The 19752-nt window shown below is 40.6% G+C and overlaps 1 protein-coding gene across 1 annotated transcript in view; it reads left to right on the top strand.

The window, feature by feature from the left end:
- MET (MET proto-oncogene, receptor tyrosine kinase) overlaps positions 1 to 19752 on the top strand; it is a 94409-nt gene that overhangs the window by 37295 nt on the left and 37362 nt on the right. Inside the window, exons 3-6 of the mRNA XM_028746295.2 lie at positions 889 to 1080; positions 10326 to 10451; positions 12941 to 13114; positions 19176 to 19336. Of these exons, the coding sequence (XP_028602128.2) occupies positions 889 to 1080; positions 10326 to 10451; positions 12941 to 13114; positions 19176 to 19336 (653 nt within the window). The remainder of the gene's footprint in view (positions 1 to 888; positions 1081 to 10325; positions 10452 to 12940; positions 13115 to 19175; positions 19337 to 19752) is intronic.

Below are 19752 nucleotides of genomic sequence, written 5' to 3'. Positions count from 1 at the left end.
TACTGCCAGATCTACAGAGGAAAATTAAAGCAGTTCAAAATGCAGAGACAAGTTCAGTTAGGGCCCAACGGTACTAATTATTAGAAACTGTGTGAGCAACACATAGTTCTTACAGCATTTTTGCCTGGGCTGAATTTCAGGTGACAAAAGCAACACCTTTTCTCTTTTAAAAGCAAATGTCTAGGTCTAATGACATCATTTGCCATCTGCAGACATTTTCTAATAAGAAGCCATAGAAACCACACTTTCACATTTTAAAAAAATAAAATAAAATAAAACCATCAGTGTTGGTTTTTTTTAATCTGCTAGGTAAGGTGTGCATAAACTTCTCCATGGGGTATGTGAACGCAAAGTTTACTTACTTAAGTTTAAGCGGAAAATTGTATATTGGAAATGACAGGATGAAAATAAAATGAGACTGAGAATAAATGTAATTGGTGTAAACAGGGGTCAACAAACTTTTTCAGCAGGAGGCCAGTCCACTGTCCCTCAGACCTTGTGGGGGGCCAGACTATATTTTTTTTGGGGGGGGGGGAATGAACGAATTCGTATTCTCCACAAATAACCCACAGATTTATTTTAAATAAAAGGACACATTCTACTCATGTAAAAACACACTGATTCCTGGAGCATCCGCGGGCCGGATTTAGAAGGCGATTGGGCCGGATCCAGCCCCCGGGCCTTAGTTTGCCTACCCATGGTGTAAGAGATGCTTCTGTAATAAAAAAAATCATTTTCTTGTTTTGCGTACTTATTGTATATAGTATGATGATGCAAAGATGTAAGAAAACAGTTGCCAACTTTTAAAGTGACTTTTCCTTTCTGGCAATGGGGTTGTGTGTGCATCTCCTGTGTCACTTGCTGAACACGTTTCTACTTTCCTTACAGACATTTTCGAGAAACACCACCTATTGCGGAGCACAGGATGACGAGTATCGGGTGGAGGTTACAATACCTTTGCAGCGGGTTGACTTATTTGACGAGCAGTTCAGCACAGTCTTGTTGACATCTATATCTGTCTTCACCCAAGGTGTGCTTACCATAGGAAATCTAGGCACGTCTGAAGGCCGCTTCATTCAGGTAAGGAATATTGATTGTGATTTTTCCTTCTCACTTGAACTTCACCCTGTGCAGTAAGGGTCGAGGGATGGAAGGGAAGGGAGGGAAGCTTCACTTTACTGGGAATGAAAGACAATGTAAATGAATGTCAAAAGAATATATAGATATAGTTTAAATGGGAATTAGAAGAAAACGAAGTGGGATAAAATCTTGATGCTAAGGTTTCTGAGTTGCTTTCTCTGACACCTTGATCTCCCTCCACGTTAGATTTGTTCCCTAGGGTTATTACATTGAGTGGAATCATTGATGCATCTAGCCTCATAGTGGCTGTACGGTCTGAAACAGTCTCCCCCGATGCTATAACTCAGTGTTTCCCAAAATTGGGTCTCCAGCTGTTTTTGGACTGCAGCTCCCATCGTCCCTGACCACTGGTTCTGCTAGCTAGGGATGATGGGAGTTGTAGTCCAAATACAGCTGAAGACCCAAGTTTGGGAAACACTGCTTTAACTGGAGATGTTGGGAATGCTGCTCAGCAGTTTTAATCTGCTACTGCTATTATGCATGCTTTTCTTTTTCCTTCTCTTAAGTCTTTCTCACTCAATTTATAACCAGTAATTCATTTCGTATAGGGTGATGACTTTATTTTGTCTGTATTGTTTATATGGTTATTATCATCATCTACTCCAGTGCTTCTCAAGCTATCTGATGTTGAACCAGTAGTCTTTTCACCCCACACCCACCCATGTATCAGGAACCAGTAGCATATTTGGTCCCTAAATAAACCCACTCAGCCTGTGCTGTGGTGGAGCTGCTATGGAGAAACAGCCAATAGAGACCACCACCTTGCATAGCACTGATCTGTTCATTTAAGCAGCCAGTGCTCCTGCCTTTGCTGCTGGATCATAAAGCAGCCTCTTATAGATAGATCAGTATCTCCTTAGTGCAGGAAGGGCCCTCTCTGCTGATCTCAGCACCCAAGAGGGTCTTTAGGGAAGGAGATGGTCTTTCAGATATTTCCGACCTGTTTCTCCCTACCCCCCCAAAAAAAAAACATTATATGATGGTACTCGCTTATTTCATACAAATGTCTAGACCAGTAGCAAAAGAGAGCTTGATTTTCATTTTCAGAGTTTCTGAAACCTTTAGGTGAGGAAAATAGCAAAGGGTTGGCTATAAGGAAAATGTTAGTAATAGCAAAATCATTTCTTCTTGCAAGTTCCTCTTAGCCTTCTGCAAATTTTTGTGCTTCAACACAGAGTGTTTTTGATAGGAGTACAAATAGATGTTTCTGCTTTATAATGGCCTTATTATTCATTCATTTCTTATGCCAGATCATTTCACTCAGCATTTTGCCACCCATCACATGAAACATTAAAAAAAAATCGAGGACAATGCTTCCAGAGCACGTTTCCTTTTGTAAGGCCAGCCAAGGGAGCAAAAGGAATGTGATTGTATAAAATACATTGTGCCATTAGTAGAAATAGTCACATCCCCTGAATTAGGCTGGGTTGAGTTACAGAGCAAGTTATCTTTAATATCATATTGCAGTAACCCACAGAGCCTTCCCCCTTTCTTCTCGTTGCGCAGCCCAAGAGCTGACACGTTCAACAGTACAGAACACATGGCCTGCCTTTGATGCCTAGTAACAACATATACATTAAAATGCTGTTAATATATACATTTCCTTGAAATATCTTCTTTTCGAAAGGAGTTGGAGAGTTGCAGAAATGTTGTGTTTCCAGAATATACAGCAAATTTAGAATGCAAGGTCTATTTAAATTAGTTTCCTCTTTTAATTATGCAAATAGTTGCCTGGGAAATAGTGTCAAGCATGTTTGTTACCAAAATCCCTAAGGTTTAGCAGATGAGAAGGGAAAAGGGAGGTTTCCACAATTATTAGAATGTCTTTAAATTTCCTGGGATGGAGCATTGCCTTACATCAGATTATTAGAACAGTTACATCACTGAACAAATCTAATGTCCCAACACTCGGTTTAGAAATTCATAAATGCTTGGCATCATCTGGCCAAAGCTAAGTGTATTGAAATTTCGTTTTATGTGGCTAGCAGGTAGAAAGGAGTGCTTCTTTGCTTCTGAACAGCAGGAAATGAGGCAACCGAACCAATATAGTTATTGGAAACAACGGTTGTGTACAAAGTTCAGCCAAAATTCACAGAACTCCATGTTTAAGTTTCCTTTGGGTAGAGTAATCCCAAGCCCTTGCTGGTAGCATAATGGAGTGGTATAGCCACTGACAAGATACACAACTCTACCACTTGCTCTGGCCAGGTCAGAAGGTGAGGGACCAGGGGTGGGATGCACTTTTGCAATGCTAGCTCCCTGGTTGGCTAAATGTAAAGGTCCAGATCAGTCTCCTTGCATCATGTAAATATACCTCAACAATCATCCCCAGTGAACAACCTGGCTGCTGAATTCTGCGCCAGCTGAAGTTTCCAAACTGTACTCAGAGGCAGCCCTATGTATACTACACTGCAGTAATCTAACCTGTAGGTTACCAGAACATAGACAATAGTAGTGAGGTGAGCCCTGTCCAGATAGGGAGTGATATGTAGTTCAGATAGCACATAGTTTAATGATTATAATCAAATACGTGACAATCCATTGGGCTACAGTGAGACTGCCCTTACCCCCCAAATCTAATCCACCCTCTGTCCGCTCCATCAGAATACCTAGAAAGCGGCTTTTGAAAAATAATAACAGTATTTAGTTGCTGTATGTTTGCATTGTTTTAAAACCTGCTTTTAGTTGTTTTGTTGTTGTAGGTCTGTAAATTGCCTTGAGATTTATATGAAGGGCAATTCATGAATTAATAAAATAATAAATACGTAATATTTGCATAGAAAAATAGCGAGAGCATGGTCATGGAAATTCAAACAGACCATGATATAATATATAAGTGGCTTTGGCCATGGCCCCAAAGAATATTACATATTTACTGCTCCCACCGCTCCCTGCAAATCAGGCAGATTGGACGAAGATTAATGCATCTGTTTGGAGCAAAACAAAAACAACTTGGGTTCTGTCTCTTATTGTTTTTCTATATTGGTCCTGAGGGCTTGTATACAGCAATGAAACACACACTGAGCTATTACTGAACAGGTATCCTTTTCAATTACTGTCTTCTAGTTTATTTTGAAGATCAAACCACTTTATCAGCTGAGAAGAAAGTGTAGAGTTTATCATCCTAACTACTTCAGGCAATTAAGTATTAGACTTGGAAATGGATTTTGTCTTTAGAGTGCAGATAAAAATCTTAGTCTTTCCCCCTCTTTTAAAGAGAGTAATGATATGGGGAGAAGGGAATAATCTTCTTGTAGTGGAGAACTTGCAGCCCAGTCAAACACATTGTTTTGGCTACACCAAAGTGTTAAACTTTGTGTTGGTCCCTGAATATCCTTGATTTCAGAGTTCATTAAATATTGTTGAGTTTCTGTTACAAAACAGACTGCTAATAATTTTTTTTCCTGCTAAGACAGCTGTCACGCATGAGAAAAGAAAGAAAAATGGCTTTACTTCCTCTGAAAGCTGGATGACAATCTCTATGCAAGTTTTTCTCCTCCCCCCAACCAAGAGTTTGCAGCTGTTTCTGCCTCTTACTGTTGTGACTGTTTTTGATGTGTGGCTGGGAATGCAGCCTTTAACTACAGCTGTTGGGTGCAAAGTGAATTGGGTATTTCTCAGCAGTGGTTTGGTTAGAAAGAATGATGCTGTCACAACTAGCAATATTATGGACATAAAGCTATATTATCAGTGGGTGAAAGTTGGGCATGGTTTATGGAAGTTATAGAAATATGATGACTTGCACCAGAAATAGACACCTTGAACCCTTTTTCCAGCTGGTTAGTCTGATACAAAAATTCCCACAATAAGCCAGGCTACATTTGAGGGCACAAAGAGAAGGGGGTGACAGAGGACGAGATGGTTGGACAGTGTTCTCGAAGCTACCAACATGAGTTTGACTAAACTGCGGGAAGCAGTGGAAGACAGGAGTGCCTGGCGTGCTCTGGTCCATGGGGTCACGAAGTGTCGGACACGACTAAACGACTAAACAACAACAACAACAACATTAGGCCACTAACCCACGCTTTATAAACCATGGTTTATAAACTTGTTTAACAGTGTTAAACATAGCCATGTACTTTATTTCCACCATGTTCAGGTTTTATCATGGAGATCTTGAGTTGCATGAAACCAAGAGTTCCCTGTTATGTCTGAACTGGGGGACTCCAGTTAATGTCGATCAGATACTGTACTACAACCTTGTTCTGTTAACCAACATTAAGCCATGGTTCCCCAGTTTGGATATAACCGGAAACTCTGAATTAATGCTAACTCTGCCAAACCTGGCATACCATGGAAGAAGAGGAGGAGAAAGGGAAGAGCAAGTGTCCGTGGTACTCACTATGGCTTCATAAACCAGAATCTATTTTTTACAAGTTTATACACAATTTAGTGCTGTCAATCTTGGGGAGGAGCCAGTGTGGTGTAATGGTTAGAGTGTTGGACTAGGACTTAGGAAACTAGGGTTCAAGTCCCTACTTGGGCAGGGAGCTCACTGGTTGACCTTGGACCAGTTGCTGCCTCTTAACCTAACGTACCTCACAGGGATGTTGTGAGGAGGGGGGGAAACCATGTGTACCACCTCGAACTCCTTGGAGAAAAAGGTGGGATATAAATGCAGCAACAAGAACAATAATAATACAAACTAACATCACTGGCCTTTGCATACTGATACAAGGGTATTAATGTCATCAGAAGTTCCCACTGATGGAAGCTTCTTCTGGATCAAAGAGCCTTGTTTCTACTGAGTGGGCAGTACTGGATTCAGCCCAGTGGTGGCAAAGTTGGTTCAAGTAAGTGGGATATTGAGCAATCGAACAGGTTTAAGGATATGTGGTAGGGAAACAAAGTGATTCTTTTGAGATAATTGCTTGTTAAAATAGAAAAGGTGAAAGTCTCCAAAGTGCATCTATTATACTATCTCTCTATCTATATATAACTTTTTATTATTTTCTTTTTTAAACATAAAATATACCAACATTGCAATAACAAGTGATATACTTTTTGCTCCGCCAAGCTCATGATTTCCCTCCATCCCTTCAACTGGTTTTTTATTTCCAAGTAGATTGTATGAGCACTTTAACTGTCAGTTTCTGTCCTTCTTTATACTTAAAGTCCTCTCTTCTCCATGGTCAGATACTATTTTTACATTTCGTTGCAAGATTTATTTCAATCCTGCTAGTGTCTTCACATTTTTACAATGATCATTCAAATACCAAATAAATTTACTCCAGTCTCTTTGGAATTTCTGGTCACTTTGGTTCCGGATCCTACCAGTCAGCTTGGCCAACTCCGCATAGTCCACCATCTTCATCTGCCACTCCTCAGTTGTTGGTAATTCCTGTAATTTCCACCTTTGGGTGCCCACCCTGTGGAACACCCTCCCTTCAGATGTCAAGGAAATAAGCAGCTATCCTATCTTTAAAAGACATCTGAAGGCAGCCCTGTTTAGGGAAGTTTTTAATATTTAATGCTGTATTGTTTTTAACACTCGATTGGGAGCCACCCAGAGTGGCTGGGGAAACTCAGCCAGATGGGCGGGGTATAAATAAAAAATTATTATTATATTGTATATATAAAGTTCTTGCCGCTGTTGTGGCATACATAAATAATCTTTGATCTACCTTTGCAATTTCTTCTCCCATCAAACCAAGCAAAAATGCTTCCGGTTTCTTGGGGAAAGTATATTTAAACCTCTATTTATTATACTCAATGAATTAAAATGTTATACAGTATTTTAAAGATACTTACATGCTCTTTTTACAAGAGTAGGCTAAAAATGATGTGAAAATACAGCAAAGTTGGCTTTGGGCATATCTGTTCTGGATGACAGCTTACACCTGCCAGACAGCCGTAGAAAAATAATAAGGCAGAACTTGGTTTAGTTTCAAGCAAGCCTCCTGGTTTTGTAGAAATCATCTTTGAGATGCATACTGAATAAAACAGCTTTAATAGGCACCAACGCTGACCCCCACTGTGATAAAAAAAAAGTTACTGCATTCATTTTCACGGAAATAATTACAGTCTTAATATGCAGACTTGGGTGTCATTTAACTGGTAGTTGAGACTTCTGACTGTATTGGGATCAATTGGTAGTGTGAAAAAGAAATGCTTGACTGAATTTATCTGGTAGCCATGTACTTCAAGCTGAATACTCACTTCCAGTAGAAATGAGACATTAATCTCTTGATCTTATATATTCAGTACTTGCCATCGCCATAGACAGCAATTACTGAAATATCCTGAGTTGCTGTAGAAAGCCACTACACATTCATCTGTGATTATATTTTAATGTTAAAATCCATCTATCAGCAGAGCCAGCATTATAAATCTAACTCAGACATTTAATCAGGAAAGTTTAGTCTGTATTTCTTGGCTCAAAGTGCACTATAGTATTTACTCTGAAGGGGGACGGGAGATTGAAGCTAAACATTTTTGGGATGGATGCTTGTCAAGGTCTTGTTTATACTATTCAAGAAAGGTTAATAGTCATTGTGGTGTAGAGAGATCAGGGACGCAGGTGGCGCTGTGGTCTAAACCACTGAGCCTCTTGGGCTTGCCGATCGGAAGGTCGGCAGTTCGAATCCCCATGACGGGGTGAGCTCCCGTTGCTCTGTCCCAGCTCCTGCCAACCTAGCACTTTGAAAGCACGCCAGTGCAGGTAGGTAAATAGGTACCACTGTGGCGGGAAGGTAAACGGTGTTTCTGTGTGCTCTGGTTTCCGTCATGGTGTTCCATTGCGCCAAAAGCCGTTTAGTCATGCTGGCCACATGACCCGGAAAGCTGTCTGTGGATAAACACAGGCTCTTTCAGCCAGAAAGCGAAATGAGCACCACAACCCCATAGTCGCCTTTAACTGGACTTAATTGTCCAGGGGTCTTTTACCTTTACCTTTTTTTAGAGAGATCTAGGTTTAGATCCCTGTCATGAGTCTCACTGGGTGACACTGGGCCAGTCACATTGTCTCAGCCCAACCTACCTCATTGTGAGAATAAAATGGGGAGGGGAGAGAACTCCGTATGCCATTCTGAGCTCCTTGGAGGAAAAGTGGCATATAAATATAATAATTAATAAAGAAAATATGCTACACGTAACCAACAAAACTAAACCCATTGGTGAGAATAACAAATGTGAAATGCTTCTAATTATTATAGGGAAATGAAGCAAAACTTTAATTCAACGTGAAAATATGAGAATGTAGTCAAAATAGAAGATTGCAGAGATGGTACAGTAACAAATTGACCTCAGTTCAGGTCAAAGCCTAATATGACATGTTTTGACCCAATTGGTCTTCAGAAGAAAATTATTAAATACAACTTGGTGCCGTTTTCTCCAATCCAGCAGTAAAATGCAGGTTTTCCCAGGGAAAATGCTAGGACAAAAAAACAAACCCCACCATTCAGACATTGACCTGGAAATCCCAGATCTGTGCCTAGAAAATGTGACACAGGCCCTTAGGGATGAGCCCTTATAACAGCTTCCCTAAAATGCATAGCGAAGGTAATAATGAGTTTATAGCACTTGCAACTTTTACTAGTAGTAAGGAATGTCTTCAGCCTGGATTGCCAGAACAAAGCTTGTTTACTTGCTGCGGTGTTCAGTTTCAGTGATAATGGATCCTTGCTGAAGTACTGGGCAGCTCTCTAGAACCATGAAAACAGGACCAAATGGTTCTGGCATTGTTTTGAAGGTGCATCTTAGAAGCAATTTGAGGGTTAACGCATGCTCAGTCAAGAAATAACATTTGGCAATAAGAGGAAGCATTCTTGGCATTTTGCAGCAGTGGGCATTCAAGAGAAAACACAGCTAATGATCCATTATAAAGGTATTTGCAGCTGTGGATTTACCTCTCCCTAATACCAGCATTAATCTGTTTTTTCACGCAGCTTTGCAGTTTATTCGTGTGTGTGTGTGTTTCACACTTTCTCCTGGTTGTAAAACCAAACCATGTCTGAAACACTGGGTCAAAGTTGCATGCTGCTTAAACTACACATCTCCACTGAGTTTTTGCTTCTTCCGCACAGCCAGACGATGACCACAAAATTGTACTTAGATTTGCCCATAAATGTGGCAAGAAAGCTATTTAAAAAAAAAAAAAGTCAGTGGATTCCACCCCTCTGAGAATACGGCACTGGTCTTTTAAAATTTTATTTCAAAGTAATTCAAAGATGTTAAGTGGGATTTCATAGAAATTTTTACTTGAGGAATTCAACTCTGCCACAGTTGACTTTTAACAGAACACTATTGCACCCTGTAATAGCTATTAACCTTTATCTAAAAATAAGACTTCTACATGCCAGTTTTGGTTAGCCTCATACACACTAAGCTGCACAAAGCTAAAACAGTATTTCTGTGCATTTTAAGGGGTGGCAAACTATTCCATCTTGTCCCCAGTGCTATTTAACATCTATAGGAAACTGCTGGGAGCTGTCACCAGAAGTTTTGGAGTGAAGTGTCACCCATATGTGGATGACACCCAGATCTATTTCTCTTATCCGTCTGAGTCAGGAGAGGTGCCTTGAGGTGCTAGCCAAGTGTTTGGACATGGGCCAACAACCAGAAATTGCATCCTGAAAGGACAGGTGTTATGTGTTTCAAGTTCCTTGGTCCAGAAAGTGGGAACACAGACTGTTCTGGATGGGGTTGTATTCCCCTGGAAGGAGCAGGTTCGTAGGTTGGGGGTACTGCCTGATCCAACATTGTCAGTTGAAGGACAGGTGGCCTCTGTGTCTGAGAGTGGTTATTTCCAACTCCTGCTGGTTCACCAACTGCTGCTCCTTTCGGGCAGAGATGATTTGGACATGGTACTCCATGCTCTAATAACTTCCAGATTGGATTGTTGCAATGCATTTTATATGGGGCTGCCCTTGAAGACAACTCAGAAACTTCCAACTGGTCCAAAATTCAGTGTCTAGGGTTACTTTTAAAATTCATTGCCGTCAGTCTAAAGTCTTTTGTTTCCCAAAAGTGATGCAACTTTAATTTTTCCCCCCCAGAAATGTTGACCTCTATTGTTTTTCAAAACATTGTTGATTTTAAGCTGTTTTCTCATTGGTTTTTAGTGCATTTATAATGGATTGGTATTTGTATCCCCCCCCCCCACCAAAATGGAACTATAATTGTAGATCAAGATTACTGCATAATATGAATATAAATTGTTTGCTTTCTAAATTTTTCTTTTTCAGATAGTGATTTCTCGTTCAGAACACTATGAACCGTATGTAAATTTCCAACTGGATCACCATCCTGTTTCTCTAATTAAGAATTTGCCAGGCGATGATGGTTATATTCTGGTGGTCACCGGGAATAGGGTAAATATTTCATAATCTTTTGGTTATAGGGATACCTTTATACAGTGGTACTTCGGGTTACGAACTTAATTCATTCCAGAGGTCTGCTCTTAACCCAAAACCATTCTTAACCTGAGGCGCGCTTTCACTAACGGGGCCTCCCGCTGCCACTGCCACCACGTGATTTCCATTCTCATCCTGGGGCAAAGTTCTCAACCCGAGGTACTATTTCCAGGTTAGCAGAATTTGTAACCCAAAGCGTTTGTAACCTGAGGTACCACTGTATAAGGATTCCTCCTATTATCATTATACAGTCCATCAGTTGCATAAGCTGGTACCCCAAATAATGCACCCCAAAGGCAAAGCAAAACCCACAAAGTCACAACAAGGAGCTTGCCAGGATCTTTCAGCCTCTCCCCACTACCCATTTGGAGGAGGTTGCAACTTTGCCCCCTTGTGTTCCATGGTAAAGGTAAAGGTAAAGGACCCCTGGACAGTTAAGTCCAGTCGAATCTGACCATGTAACTGCATGGGCAGGGTGAGAAAGCTGTACCCTCCAAATCAGCTTCTGGGAGGAAATGCCCACTCACTGACAAAGAGCCTGTTGCCCAAAGGCAGTGGTTCTCAACCTGTGGGTCCCAGATGTTGGACTACAACTCCCATCATCCCTGAGCTCTGGCCTTGCTAGCTAGGGGTGATGGGAGTTGTAGTTCAACAACATCTGGGGACCCACAGGTTGAGAAAGGCTGCCCTATAAAGGTTCTTGGCCAGGAGTGGTTTAGCCCCCTCACTAACCTTTTTTCTGGGATGCAGCTTCTCCCACCCCATGCAAGTCAATGGAGACATCACTCCATAGATATGCATGGGGAGGAAAGCGCTCTCTGTTATTGTTTTTTCAGCTGTGAGGAAACATGCTGCACAAAGCAGGGGGTGCTGCCTTACCATTGTGTGACTAGGTACAGTATCAACCGCAGCCATTTTACCCAGCACATTTTATGTGGCTCAGCTGGGATCTGAATCCCAACTAACTATGTCCAGGTTTAAGGGTATTTCCACAGGTTATACAGTGGTACCTCGGGTTGCATACGCTTCAGGTTACATACGCTTCAGGTTACAGACTCCGCTAACCCAGAAATAGTGCTTCAGGTTAAGAACTTTGCTTCAGGATGAGAACAGAAATTGTGCTCCGGCGGTGCGGCAGCAGCAGGAGGCCCCATTAGCTAAAGTGGTGCTTCAGGTTAAGAACAGTTTCAGGTTAAATACGGACCTCCGGAACAAATTAAATACTTAACCCGAGGTACCACTGTACTGCCATTGTATTCTGGAATATAAAGAATAGAAGAGGCCCAGTATAAAGATATTCTTACATTTGAATACAAATGTGGAAAGGCAAAAACCAATTTAAGAGTCACTCTGTGCAAAAGTCCATATTGGTTAAACTTTAATGCGCTCTTTGAGGTTCTAATGAGTTCGCCTTGCAGCCTTTCCATAATCTGGTATGCATTATTTGCTTCTTTGATTTTTTTATTTTTATTTTTGCATTAAGAAATCAAGTAAATGAATATAGGGAATTGATTGAGCAGAAGACCTGTGATGAAAACCAGTAAAAGAAAAGTAATGTAAATGTAGGGCTGACACCTTTCCTTTTTCTTTAGTGCAAGCTGTTGAGAAGCAAAATACACAATGACTTAAGTAAAAGAATGGTGTTTCGAATGACCTTTGTTGATAATGTATTGAGCTTAAATGGTATTAAACATATTCTATTATTGGAAAGAGAGTTTAAAGCGAAGAAATGTTAGTGTAATTCATCATTCTTGATAGTTGTTCGCCCCATCCTTTTAGGAATTCTACAGGCACCAATTAATTGACACTGACTAGGAAGGTACCATTATTCCTGCCTTACAGGAGAGGCAAATTAGCCACCATTAGCCATTTAAAACTAGACTAGGAGGTGGCCTTTACAATCAAGCATACATTACCCAAAGCTGTGCTTGAAGGTATGGATTCAGGTTCTTGAAAAATAACATCCACAACAACCCCAGTCTGTTCAAGCAATGAACTCAACACATTTTTAATCCCCTATTTTAAGACAGCAACTCAATGCTGCTTTCAAGTATGCCTTCTGCTTCTTGCATGATCAGTTACTCTAGAGGTGAAAAAGAAGTGAGTAAAAAGACTTAGCAAGGGATTTTTTGGAGGGGTGCGTGAACACACAGGGATACTTCTCATGTGTTGTGGTTTAGATTTACTGATATACCTAGCATGGATCAGCAGCTCTACATGTAGTGTGCCGCAAGAGAATCACTTCCCTTTCTGTGATCCATCAGTCTTCTGATGGGTCGTGCTTTCAGTGTTTATTGAAGAATATGAGCCTGCCTATATTGTAAAAGTTAACAGCCATATCATTGGCATGGTAACTTAAAAGTGTTTCTGGCTCCTCAGCTGTGTATACATTGTCTACTAACCTATACAGTTTTGGGGTGGTTTTCATGTAACTTTCCTGTCACTAGATAACAAAGATCCCACTCATTGGACCAGGGTGCTCTCACGTCAATACCTGTAGCCAGTGTCTTCGATTGCCTTCCTTCATGAATTGCGGCTGGTGTGGCGACCAGTGCGTGCGGTCATCTGAGTGCACTGTAGGAAGCTGGACACAGGAAACATGTGCGCCCAAAATTTCTCAGGTAAAGCTATTTTTTTCTTTCATTAATCCCTGTGTAATGTAGACTGGTGTAATGATAAGTGTATACAATTCTGGGCAAACTCTCGTGACCTTTTTGGGGAAAAGCTTTCCAGATAAGAAGCAGCGATTTGCCAGTTCAACCCCAAGCAGGGAGTGGGTTGGAAGGATCTAGGAAAAAAACCTATTGCGGTGGGACACATGAAGTATCACTTCTGTGATTTCCTTTTCACAAGTTAAAACATGCCCTCCAATTATTTGAATAAGATGTTCTTACACTATGGCACACCAACACAAAATCTCTTCAGTGGGGCTTTTCCCCGCCTGAAGGAAAAAGCATTTTCAGTCTCTCTCAAATTACATTTGGGGCTACAGCATTGAGGAGAGGGTTAATCCTCTTTTGCCGCCCTTCTGCTATGTTTCTAAATGGAATCTCTACCCTCCAGACTTTTATTTGCCCGTTAGGGTAAAATACAGAAATTGAGAGAAGGCCTTTGTCAAGTTTTGCCTGGACAAAAATCCCAGTAAACTGGGCAAAGCCTGACAGGTGGCTTTTCCATACTTTGCCCTGGGACAACTTACCATGTTAGAGTTTTCATTTATGTGAACTAATTATGGCTTTCGGCATCAATATGGGAATAAGTCAGGTGTGAACATGCTGAATGACTCCCAGAGTTTTTTTGCATACCAATTTAGGACTTGAAAGTTGGTGAATCTTTCTCACTTTAGATTTCTCATAATGAAGTGACTTCCTCATTCTTGGTAACAAGAGTAATTAATAGAGACTGGCTTTCTTTTCTGTTTAAATTTTTTTAAAAATATCTAACACCATGGAAACTGGCACTGATATGCCTAGGAACCTCACCAAAATGTTGGAGAGGCTGCAGCTCCACAGGCACGTATCTCCACTTGTGGTGGGAATGCCCCCAAATCCAACTTCTATCTATTAGAAGTCACCCTAGAATTAGCCCTACTAAACATCTTCCAAGATAATAATGCCCATGCACACCATAAAGAGCTCATAATCCACCTACTCTCAGCAGCCAGAAACACTGAAGAGACCTGTCACAAGTAAGCATGGACCAATATGGCTGACCTGACCCAACAATCACCCCACCCCACAAACAAACCTCACTGCAGCCAACTAAAGATAACCAACCACACCCTGCCTCCCCAACCTCTCTCACCACCAAGAAATATATATGTATGTGTGTATATGTGTATTTATACATATATGTGCGTTTCTGTATGTATGTGTACACACACAAACACACACAAACAATAAATTAATAGAGAACCTACTCAAGTGACACTGGCATAAAACCACACAAACATACTAAATATTACCACTACAATCCTCTCTTCCCCTTCTCTTTCCCCTTATTCTTCTTCCCCCACCTTACTCTGTATAATGTCTCACATCAAACGTAAAAAAGACTTTATGATTTGGAGGGGGCGGACGGAGAGAGACAATGCACATTTTTTGTGAACCAAGAAGATCTTTAATAAAATTTTGTTTAACTTTTTTGAACCTCAGTACTGAGGCTGGCTCAACGGAGCCCTGTTCCCAATGGAAGCCCTATAACGGAGCTGTCAATTCTGTTGACACATTTGGGTTGTGTATTGTTGCCCATTAAGTAAAGAGACAGCCTGCAGATTGGCCCTTAGGAAAGGGAACCTCTCTAGAAGCTGCTTCCCGTTAAAAAATATTCATGAATGAAAAAAGTGTGAGCAAGAGTTAAATTACACAAATGAGAAAAGAGCTTAGTAGCCCATTGCTGTTTTCAGTTAGCTATGGTCATTGCAAGATTTGTACAGGCTGCCTCTGCATTTAACCAAATCATTTTGCATTAAGTGTGACATAATTATGAAGGTCTAGTTTTACAGAGCGGCCATGCCACTTGTAATCCCACACGTAAACACACCAACCGTTCACTCGATATATTTGTCTCTGCTGCTCACTGTTATTGGTGTTTTTAGATGGATAAATGCATAAATAGTAGAGCCTTTGAACTACCAAACATACTTCTGTTTTGCTTTTAAAAGTGCTTAAAATAGCATCCAAGTCAAGCCCGACACAGAAAACGAATCTGTGTCAAATTTGTACCTTATCAAACTGTTGTAAACTGTGTTGAAGCAAAAGAGAAAAAGGCTATGGTGACAAGACATAGCAGGATAATGGTAAATGCATCTTTTGTAATGGATTAGAACTCAGCTGTGAATTCAGGAAGGACCAATGAACAAACCTTGCACCCTACAGTTATGTATAGATGCACAACATGAAGGGAAATCTGTCTTCTCTGAAAGGGGGAAGCTTTTACAATCACTTTAAGCAAGTGCACATGGCTTAAATGGGGTGGAAAGCAGACCCTAAATAATTTTTAAATTATGAAGTCTGATTCATAGTTACATTAGGCCTTTTATGCACTTCACGTAGTGTAAAACGGCCTTAGAGTGAATGTAAATCACATTTAAAACTACATTAAGGCCCCTTACCTCTGCCAGGGCAAGGGTAAGAGGACTTCGTGCGACTGAGATGTCATGCTATCATTAGTCTGTGAGGTTAGTATGAAATTGTTCAAAGCCGTCATGTGTAATTTGGGTTTTTATGACAAAATGCAGGCATGCTTGGTATAGTCATGTTATTTTTACATGCAGGAAATGTTTTTAACGGTATCTGTTGAGTAAGGAAGCCATGGGGGGGGGGGGAAGTTTCATGAATACTGTATAGCAATTCTTTAAATCAAGTCCACTGTGCTTACTCAGGAGAAATTTTGCATAAAGTTAGTGAATGATGAAAAATTTTCAGAGTGCAATTGGATTGATATAAAGCTCAAGCTCATGTGCTGAATATATTATTTAAAAAAAATATGCAATAAATATTATTCTCTGGCAGTGATAAATGATGAAATTTCCTAATAGCTTGTGCCACAGCATATGTGAGTTTGTGGATCTTTTTTCTAAAAGGAAGAAAAATAATGCAGCTGAGAACCTAAATCTTTATGGTCGCTAGCTGCTAAGGGAGATTTCACGCTTTGGTAGACCATGACGGTTGGCATTACTACTAAAAAAAATAAAATAAAAAATAGATTATTCATCTTTGGCCTATTGCTTTACACCCATGCACATTAAATCTAGGGAAGAACTGTGTGTTTGAGGCTTTTTGCTGGTACTATCAAATCAAAGATAACCTGCTTTGTGTGGCATTTGCAATAGAATCCGTAAATCCATCCATATATATGAGGGTTTTAAAGGAACAGTGTGGTTAAAATATGCTAAGTGATACTCTGGTCCTTAAGTTAAACACAGAGTGGTAATTGCAAAGGCCTGAGTTGATGGTAATGCCCTCATTTTGCCTTTAATATGATAAGAAAAATTTCCGTCATTTTGTGGTGTTTTGCCTAGTCACGTGGAACCGGCCCCAACAGCAGCTATGGGTTGTTTTGGTCTTAGTGCAGTGGTCTAAAGCAATTGTGATCAAAATACAATACACTGAAACATCCCTGCATGGAGTGACATAAAAACTGCTGCTACCATTGTAGATATCGCCCTGGGACCAAGCTGTTAGTTGGTAAAAAAAGAGAGATGGTAATCTAGCCCATCAAGAGTATTTTGTTAGTGTTTTTTAAATGCAAGAATAGGACTCCTAGTTTGTATCCTTTGCTTTAAATAGGCCACACACTTTCTCAGAATTTTTGGTCACAGTGATCACATTCCTAGGTGTGGCAGCATTTGCAGTCAAAATGGTTTCTCTCTAAATAAGCAAAAGAAAGAAAAAAGCCCACAAAATAGCCGAACTTCCCTATTTCATGTAAAATAGAAATATACATCTATGGAAGGCAAAAATGAAACTTAATTTTATTGAAATAAAACTTGGGCTTCCCTATAAATGTTCATGTAGCGGCTATACTTGCACCTCTATGAGCAGCTATACTTGTTTGGCTTGGGAAAATCTCTCAAAATGTCTCTCGGTGCTATTTTTCTAGAAAAAGAGGTGCTGGAAATCACCATGAACGCCTCCTTTCATGGTGGCATGATGGCAATGGCGCCCACCTGAGTAGGTGCTGGAACTGAGTTCCGGTGAGCTCTGGCTGGGGGGGGGGAGCCTGACTTGTAATTACTTAGCAGCAGTACTTAATATTAACATCACCCACAACATCACCCCACTGGCTGCCTTCATACACTGCCGTCACTGCCTCTCCCCCCACCCCTTCACCATCCCGCCACCTGCCACCCTTACATACCGCCTTCCGCCTCATCTTACCACTGGCTGCCCTTACTCATTGCTGTTCACCACCACACACACATGCGCCACACACGCACCTACATCCAGAAGCAGCTCCAGAGGAATAGGAGAGCATGGCACAAAAAACACACACACATCTTAGGGGGTTTTGTGTTCTTTTGGTTCCCGGGAGAATGTGGCAGAGGCAGTGCCTGCGGAGGAGGAAGCGGAGGGAGCCAAAAAGGGACATCTAGGATTGGCATCCGGAGCTGGGGTGGCTTCTGTAAATCCAGGATGTCCTGCTCATTAGCATGGCTAAATAATAGCAATAACAACAATAATTTAAAATTATACCCCACCCATCTGGCTGGGGTTCCCCAGCTACTCTGGGTGGCTCCCAACAGATTAAAAACAGAATAAAGCATCAAACATTAAAAACTTCCCTAAACAGGGCTGCCTTCAGATGTCTTCTAAAAGTCAGATAGTTTATTTCCTTGACATCTGATGGGAGGGTGTTCCACAAGGCGGGCACCACCACTGAGAAGGCCCTCTGCCTAATTGTCATTGATAGAAGATTTTGCAGACCAACAAACTCTAGAGCCTTGTTTACACAAGGGAGAGTAATATAAGACATTGAGGAAATACGGCATATACATAAAGATGACTCTGGAGTAGATTCCAAATGGACTTTAGTAGGCTCTGGATTTAATTCATTGTCTCATTTCCCCTAGGATCAATTGTTTCACTATTTATATGGTTTAATTTGTGCAGCATGTTCACAATACCTACTTCGCCCTTGGCATTTTATTTCCTAAATCCTTCTAGCATTAAGCCAAGTCAATAAAGTTTAAATGAAATGTGCCAGTTCCTTCTGGATGTTCAAAGGGTACAGTAACCTGAGTATTTTACTAGAAATGTCCTTTTCAGATGCAACATGAAGAAGCAGGATTCACGATGAAAGACACAATTGTGCTGCTTCTTAGGAATAAAATAACTCTCACTATAAAATATTAAGCCAAAGTCACTTTAGTAGTTCCATCACAAGCATAAGTTAATTCTTTTGTTCTCTAGCCCGGGGGCTTGAATGTTTGCAAACTCAGATGCTATTGTTAAAAGTCTATATATGCCTTAAAAGCATTGTCAGATTTTATTGACAGTGCCTTGCTGAAATTTGAACAACTTCCATAGTATTCATATATTTTTCCCACCATTGTTATATTTACAACACAATTTACAATATATAGAAGGTTGTGGGAGGGGGAAGAGCACTTCCTTTTTGGATTGTCACTACATTGCTGCAAGGTAGTTTATTTTTAACTTGAAAATGTAGAAGTAACCAAATGATATCAATTCAGCCAAAGCATTGTAGAAGCCCTGCTAATTCTGTGGCTCCCAAGGCAATGTTTGATTTAGATGTCTTTGAAGCTATCATCTCCATGAATTCTTGCCTTTTCATCACGTTGGTGAAATAAGTTACTGATATTCTTTTATTCACTATCTTACTTCTAATAAAATAAGTGCATTGTATTCTTCTACATACCACAAGGAAGACATAAAAGACAAGCTAAAGGGGTATTAAAAAGACTATTACAATGCAGAGCTTGTTCAGTGCCCCTAAACATAATAATTCAGAGCTTTCGAGCAGTGGCTGGGTTATTTATTGCTACTGTCTGAGAATGCTCATACTGTGATGAATGAAAGGTGAGGAACAATTAAGATAAAGGGTAGGGTACTCTCCAGCAGAAGAAATTATTTTCTCCCATTATTTTCCCCTTTGAAAAACACCTTCAAAGCCCATCAGAAATCCTAAGTGTGTTACTATTTTTTTTTTCCTTTTCAGATTCTTCCAAACAGCGCAGCTTTTGATGGTGTAACAAGACTGACCCTGTGTGGGTGGGACTTTGGGTTCAGCAAAAACAACAAGCTGAATCTTAAAAAAATGTCGGTTCTTATTGGGGGACAGCAGTGCATTCTGGATGTCAAAGCTAGTGACAAAAACAAGTAAGAGATCAATGCTGTCTTTATAAGCAAGTATCACGCGGCACATGGGTGATGGAAGACACCACCAAATAACTTGTGCCATGCATTCTTTGGCCGTCTGTCACTGAAGTGTGATATTCAGTAGTAAATGTTGCTGGGTGGCAAATGTCATGCTCCATAAAGGTAAAGGTAAAGGGACCCCTGACCATTAGGTCCAGTCGTGGCCGACTCTGGGGTTGCGGCGCTCATCTCGCTTTATTGGCCAAGGGAGCCGGCATACAGCTTCCGGGTCGTAATAATAATAATAATAATAATAATAATAATAATAATAATAATAATAATTTATTATTTATACCCCGCCCATCTGGCTGGGCTTCCCCAGCCACTCTGGGCGGCTTCCAAAAGAATATTAAAATACTATAATACATCAAACATTA

The sequence above is a fragment of the Podarcis muralis genome, chromosome 10 (genome assembly GCF_964188315.1).
Source record: "Podarcis muralis chromosome 10, rPodMur119.hap1.1, whole genome shotgun sequence".
Lineage (NCBI taxonomy): Eukaryota > Metazoa > Chordata > Lepidosauria > Squamata > Lacertidae > Podarcis > Podarcis muralis.
Note: the sequence above shows the minus strand (reverse complement) of the source record. Positions and strands in the feature narration are given on the sequence as shown.